Source organism: Myotis davidii, unplaced genomic scaffold, assembly GCF_000327345.1.
Source record: "Myotis davidii unplaced genomic scaffold, ASM32734v1 scaffold944, whole genome shotgun sequence".
Classification (NCBI taxonomy): Eukaryota; Metazoa; Chordata; class Mammalia; order Chiroptera; family Vespertilionidae; genus Myotis; species Myotis davidii.
Genome location: NW_006296283.1, coordinates 1187235 through 1194546, shown reverse-complemented (window position 1 = coordinate 1194546; position 7312 = coordinate 1187235). Strand labels below are relative to the sequence as shown.

General features: G+C 38.1%; 1 protein-coding gene across 1 annotated transcript in view; it reads left to right on the top strand.

Annotated features, from left to right (window-relative positions):
- Nucleotides 1–6430, top strand: part of CCDC77 (coiled-coil domain containing 77) — a 40088-nt gene extending 33658 nt beyond the window's left edge. The window contains exons 10-13 of the mRNA XM_006771305.2: nucleotides 968–1187; nucleotides 4677–4802; nucleotides 4901–5053; nucleotides 5940–6430. Of these exons, the coding sequence (XP_006771368.1) occupies nucleotides 968–1187; nucleotides 4677–4802; nucleotides 4901–5053; nucleotides 5940–6086 (646 nt within the window). The 3' untranslated portion in view covers nucleotides 6087–6430. The remainder of the gene's footprint in view (nucleotides 1–967; nucleotides 1188–4676; nucleotides 4803–4900; nucleotides 5054–5939) is intronic.
- Nucleotides 6431–7312: the final 882 nt, after the last annotated feature.

Here is a 7312-nt window from a genome sequence, read left to right as displayed (position 1 = left end):
AGCAGGAATCTGTTTAATACCTTGTGTATGTCTATTAGTTTGTGATAGTGGGACAAAGATATATGATAAGTAAGTATATGCTTTCACTCAGGTTGGAAAACATGCATATTAACAGTTAGAACCTGACAGTTTATAAGCAAGTTGAATTATAACACAGACGACTAGATTTTTTTTTAATTGATTTTAAATGCAAATCATTTACTGTTTATTTGTTGTTTTTTTTAATATTGTTTTACAGAGAGGAAGGGAGAGAGATAGAGAGTTAGAAACATCAATCAGCTGCCTCCTGCACATCTTCCACTGGAGATGTGCCCGCAACCCAGGTACATGCCCTGACCAGAATCGAACCCGGGACCTTTCAGTCCGCAGGCTGACGCTCTATCCACTGAGCCAAACTGGTTTCGGCAAGGAGACTAGATTTAAACTGATAAAGAATTTCAGACAATAGAGAAATTAAATGGCCTGAAGTTGTCTAGATGACTGCAGAGAGGAAGTTGATCTTGAAAACAAAACAAGATTTGATATTGTGCAGTTTACATGTGGAGCACAGCATAAACAAACACAAAGCTGTTTTTGATATTTTAGAATTTGTGTTAACCCTCAGTCAGAACACTATGAGTTACTTCTTTATCGTAGTCTAGTGTCTTGGGATAGTCCATACTGATGCAGGCTATGTGTAAATATTTCTGTAGTCCTAATAATTATATAACCTGCAATTAGTACTTGGAAAAATATATGTAAAGACCAGTTTGTGAAACAGTGAGCATGAGTACGTACATTATACTTTGTTCAGTAAAACTTCTGTGGTTGTCAGTAATCAGATTGTATTTTTTAAAACTGCTAATTATATTTTACATAACTTATTGTATAATTTTTAAAGAATCTATATCTTTTCTTTGTTTGGAATAACTGTGTCGTATGTGCTATGTAAGTATCTTCATGTCCACTTTTGTACTTTCTTTCATAGTCTTCATCACACCCAAGAACTGCTCTATGAGAGCACCAAAGACTTTTTGCAACTTAGATTTGAAAACCAAAAGAAGGAGAAGTCGTGGATGCTTGAAAAGGATCAGTTGATGTCAAAAATTAAGCAATACAGGGCACAGTGTAAGAAGAAAGAAGATAAAATTGGAAAAGGTTGCCCAGTTGTTCATGAGAGTCATCGCAAGCAAAATGAATATATTAAGGTAGTTTCTGTATATTTACAGAAATTCTTTTTTGTTTTTTCTGCAAGAATTTGAAAAACTCAGAGAATTATAAAGAACCCCAGAATTATCATACAAGATCCATTTACTCCAGGAGCTGATGTAGCAATAAACTCAAGAAACAGGTTTCAAAGAATAGCTCATCATTACAGTGTTTAGAGATTTAGAAAATGAAATGATTGATTGATCAATCGATTCATTCATTCATTCATTCATTTCATTCAACAAATATTTTTTTTTGTAATTCTCACCAGAGGATACCTTTCCATTGACTTTTGAGAAGGTAGAAGAGAGGAAGTAAGGAAGGAGAGAGAGAGAGAGAGAAACATAGATGTGAGAGACACATTGATTGGTTGTCTCCCACATGCACCCCGACTGGGACAAGGATTAAACCTGTAACCCAGGTACGTACCCTTGACTGGGAATCAAACCCACAACCCTTTAGTCCTTGGACCCATGCTTTCCCACTGAGCTACACCAGCCAGGGTTCATTCAACAGATATTTAAGGCACTCCTATTATGGGCTAGGGCCTAGGCTCTGGGTCTACAGCAGTAAATAAGCTTGACCAAGTCTGATTATCATGGCATTTACATCTCTTTAAAAAATATGTTTTTATTGATTTCAGAGATAAAGGGAAAGAAAGAGGGAGATAGATACACCAATGATGAGAGAGAATCATCTATTGGCTGCCTCCTACATTCCCCCCACTACCTGGGATGGAGCCTGCAACCTGGGCATGTGCCCTGATTGGCAATTGAAGTGTGACTTCCTGGTTCATGGGTGCAGGCTCAGCCACTGAACCACACCAGCTATGCATGGCATTTATATCTTAATGGGTGAGAAAACAGAAACATTAACAATCAAAAAAGGGTAGCCCATACCTAGCTGGTTTAGCTCAGTGGATAGAGTATCGGCCTATGGATTGAAGGTCCTGGATTCGACTCCAGTCAGGGGCACATGCCCAGGTTGCAGGCTAAATTCCAGTGTGGGGCATGCAGGAGGCAGCTGGTCGATGATTCTCCCTCATCGTTGATGTTTCTCTCACTCTCTCCCTCTCCCTTCCTCTCTGAAATCAATAAAAAATATATTGGAAAAAAAGAAAAAGGATAGCCCAGCTGGCGTGCCTCAGTGGTTGAGTGTCGACCTATGAACCAGGAGTTCATGGTTTGATTCCCAGTCAGGGCACATGCACAGGTTGCAGGCTTGATCCCCAATGTGGGGCAGGCTGGAGGTAGCCGATCAGTGATTCTCTCATCATTGATGTTTCTCTCTCTCTCTCGCTCTTCCTTCCTCTCTGAAATCAATAAAAATATATATTTTTAAAAAAAGGATAGATTATGAGCTGGGTCAGGTAGTTAGAGCATTGTTCTGATTACCAAGTTTGTGGATTTGACCCCCTGTCAGGTCACATACAAGAATCACCCAATGAATGCATAAATAAGTGGAACAACAAGTACACATGCCCGGGTTTTGGACTCTGTCCCCAGTGGGGGACATGCAGGAGGCAGCCTCTCTCTCTCTCTCTCTCCTTTCTCTTTCTCTAAAATCAATAAAAAATGTAAAAGAGAAAATTATTATGATAAATTGATGTTAAGGAAGTAAAAGGATTATATGAATATGATATGTAGTTGCTGGAAGTCTAGTTTTATGGAGTAACAGAGACACTCTCTTAAGCCTGATGTTTTTACTGAGGCCTGAAAAATGGGATTTAGCTTGCCGTTAGATCTAGGAGGGAGCATTCCAGGGAGAGGGAAGAGCAAGTTTAAAGGCCCTAGAGTATGTATGTTTAAAAAGGAAGTGTTATACAGGGAGGTTGGAAGGGTGGCACTCCATAACTGGCTGCTATACACACCCTCAACCTCCTGGTGTACCACTTCCTCCTTGCTTATTTTTCTTTAACCTTATATTCTTCCTTTTGCTTGTCCATACTCCAGGACCTTTAAACTTAGTCTTTTCTCTGCCTAGAATGCTCTTTCCCCAGGTCTGTATTTAAGGAATTAGCATGATCTTACTTAGCTTTTTTTAAAGATCATTCTGACTTCTCAGTGTGACATGTATAAGTATTGTTGATGTTTCTTTCTTCTTAAAGAACTTCAGAAATGTGCCCCAAACATGTACAGTAGTTCCTTGGTATCTGCAGGGGATTGGTTCCAGACACCAAAATCCATGGTTGCTCAAGTTCCATATATAAAATAGCATAGTATTTGTATTAATCTATACACATCCTCCCATATACTTTAAATCATCTCTACTCATAATACCTAATACAATGTAAATGCTATGTAGCCCAGTTGGTGTTGGTCAGTGGTTGAGCATTGACCTATGAACCAGGAGGTCATGGTTCGATTCCCAGTTAGGGCACATGCCCAAGTTGTGGGCTCCATCCCCAGTAGAGGGCGTACAAAAGTGGCAGCCTATCAATGATTCTCATCATTGATTTTTCTATTTCTCTCTTCCTCTCTGAAATCAATGAAAAAAATATTTTTTTAAAGAAACAACTATGTAAATGCTTTGTAAATGGTTGTTATACTGTATCATTTAGGGCAGCGATTAGCAACTGGTGTGCTGCAAGAATTTTAAAATATTCAATACCTGACTCTTTGGTCAGGGCACTGACCTCTTTTCCTTTAGGTTGTCAAATTAAAAAATGACCATAGCCGCCCTAGGTGATTTGGCTCAGTGGATAGAGCGTTGGCCTGTGGACTAAAGGGTCCTGGATTCGATTCCGGTCAAGGGCACATGCCTAGGTTGTGGGCTCGATCCTCAATAGGGGGCGTGCAGGAGGCAGCCAGTCAATGATTCTCTTTCATCATTGATGTTTCTATCTCTCTCCCTCTCCCTTCCTCTCTGAAATAAATAAAAAAATATTTTTTAAAAAATGACAACAGCCAACACAACAATCGCCATCTGATATGAATTAACCAAAATTATACCTTTTTTTTCAAATCGGCAAAAAAAATATTTTTGGTGTGATGCAGAATTTTAGTCATTAGTTTATGTGTGCCATGAGATGGAAGAGGTTGAAAATCATTGGTTTAGAGAATAATGACGGGGGGCGGGGCGGGGGTTGCAGAGGAATCTGTACATGTTAAGTAGGCCTAAATACATAGTATGTGTCAGCAACAGTGTACCTTTTGTTTGTTTGATTTTGTTTCCTGTTTGGTTGAATCCATGGATGTGGAACCTGCAGATAGGAGGATCAACTATATTATTATGCCTTACTTGGGACAGTTCTGAACTTCATTACCTATTCTTCAAAGAGCCAAAAATATTTGTTTTATTTTAAAGGATTTCTACTGTGTATACTTTAGAAAAAGGCTAACAGAATCATCTTTCAAATGTTCTCCAAAGTCCCTTGCTGTCTTGTTACTTAACTCATTTGTACTGGATTCCTTTTTCTCTTTACCTAAATGCTATTTGAATTATCTAAATTATAGAACTGAGTGTTGTTTTTCACTTTTGACCTGCAGTCCCTAAAGGAGAAGTTAATACAAGAGAAAAAGCTGTCCAACATGTACCAAGAGCAGTGCATTTCCCTAGAAGAAGAACTTGCCCGAATTCGTGAGGAAGAAGGAATGAGGAGAGAGATCTTCAAGGTACAAAATTCTCTGCCACTTATGATAGTGTGTGAAGTCTGATGGCTCAGGGAATGCTCCCCTCATCTTCATATGCCTTTCCATTTCCCTGTATTTAGGATCGCTCTAACAAGATGGGGAAGCGTTTACAAGTAATGACAAAACGCTATGAGGCCTTGGAGAATCGGCGTATCTTGGAAGTAGAAGGCTTTAAAACAGATATTAAGATTCTCAGGCAGAAACTGAAAGACTTGGAACAAATGCTCTATAAGGTAATTCCTGATCCTGAATTACTAAAAGGGGTACAAGTGAGAAAACATGGTCAACAGGGCTCCTCAGAAGAAGGATGTGCTGTTTCCCTGATAGTAGGTACTGATGGGACAGCATCCTTTCAGTCTCACTAAAATTAGTTTAACAAGTACATACTAGCCTGGCTAGTGTGGCTCAGTGTTTGAGTGTCTACCTATGAACCAGGAGGTCATGGTTTGAGTCCCATCAGGGCACATGCCTGGGTTGCAGGCTCTATCCTTAGTGTGGGGCGTGCAGGAGGCAGCTTACCGATGATTCTCTCTTATCATTGATGTTTCTATCTTTTTATCCCTTCCTCTTTCTCTCTGGGATCAATAAAAAAATATTTTTAAAACAAGTACACACTAGAGAGAAGACAAAAATAATTGAATGACTGCATCATTATACTTTTATCTAAGCTAAAATTAACAGAAATTTTCATCCCTCCCAATTCAAGAAGTAGATTAAAAGAACCATGTTTTGTTTTTTTTTACAAGCAAGGAAAATGAGTAATTGAATAATAAAGTAATTTTTCCCTACCAGACACAGCTTTATTTAGAAACAAAGTTGCCTCAAGAACCTTTTTACAGAGACTTAAATTAGTTGTCCACCTATCATCACTATACTCCAAAGTTGATTGTAAAAAAGAAGAGGTTCTTTCTTTGACAAATTTACCAGTGATGTTTATATTGGTCTCTTTTATTCTACATTACTATCTTTTTGTTAGTCACTAAAACTAAGAACTGAATTTACCTTGTGTACCAAATGTGTCATAAACTATGATGTCCCATCATAGTTTGATCTTTATGACTAATTCCTCTTCTCCGGCATATGCTGTAATCCTTTCTTCTTCTTCTTTTAAATCTCTAGGTAACAGTTAATTCCCGGGCAAACCAGGATCTTGCCATTTTGTGTGAAGTTCGTGACAGCAATAAACGCGCACATAAGATACAAGGAGAACTGAAGAACCTAAAATCCAAAGTATTTGGTCTGGAGAATGAACTTAGACTCTGTTGATACTTACTTTTAGAAATGGCCCTGGTCTGTAGTGAGTCTTTTTTGTAAAATCTGAGAAAAATGTCATCTTCTCCCAGAAACTGTGGGCAGAGTTGACTAGAATGGTGGTACCCATTATTATAAAGACAGGGTGAAGAATCAGGGACCATTAAAAAAAAGCCATTCTTGCGTACTAAACTGTATCATTTTTGCTGTCCTATTCACTGTTTTTGCTTTTTTGTATGTGTGTTTTGTTAGTCTGGATTATAACCTAAATTACTTAGAGACCACATATTTTTCCCATTTATAATGAGAGGTTTTTGTTTTTTAAGAAGACAGTGACTGTGAAAACTTAAGAAGGAAGGATGTGCCGAAACCGATTTCGCTCAGTGGATAGAGCGTCGGCCTGCGGACTGAAAGGTCTCAGGTTCGATTCCGGTCAAGGGCATGTACCTGCGTTGCGGGCACATCCCCAGTGGGAGATATGCAAGAGGCAGCTGATCGATGTTTCTCTCTCATCGATGTTTCTAACTCTCTATCTCTCTCCCTTCGTCTCTGTAAAAAATCAATAAAATATATTAAAAAAAAAAAAAAGAAGGAAGGATGTTTGCTATGAGCGTGGCTGAGTGTCATTAGGAGGAACACTTTCCTTGAGGAGACAAAGGAGTGTGAATAGGCAGTAATTCTGCTATGTAATTTTCTTCACTTGAGAGTTGGGAGGCCTGACTTACTTTTATGGATACCCAATCTCAAAGTTTCACCAGAGGGCGATAGAGACCTTGCTCTTAGGCAAAATGTATCTAGGAAAATAAAGTTGCCACTTTGGTTAAGAGTGAGTAAAACTTAAATAATCCTTGTATGAAAAGTTAAGTATTGTACCAGTAACATTTTTAAATAATTTATATATTTTAAATTAACTATTTTTTAATAAAATATGTAATAAAAATATTGTCTTTGAGTTTTCTATAATTTTGTGTTAAAAGCACATTTATACTTTATTAGTGACTTGGTTTACTTACTTGTTCCATGGTCTCTACAGTTCTGTACAAGTATTAAAGTTTTCCTAAATGTGTCCCTTGAAGTTGTCTGGTATTGGAGGTAGCAAAGATAGTACTAAAGATGATGATACTAATACTTTTCCATTTTTCCATCTATATTCTCTTTTAGGAAAATTGCTATGCATTTGAGACAAAGTAATTGTGTGTGTACCTGGACAGCCTCTGGGAAATTAGTTGGTCTTAGCTTAG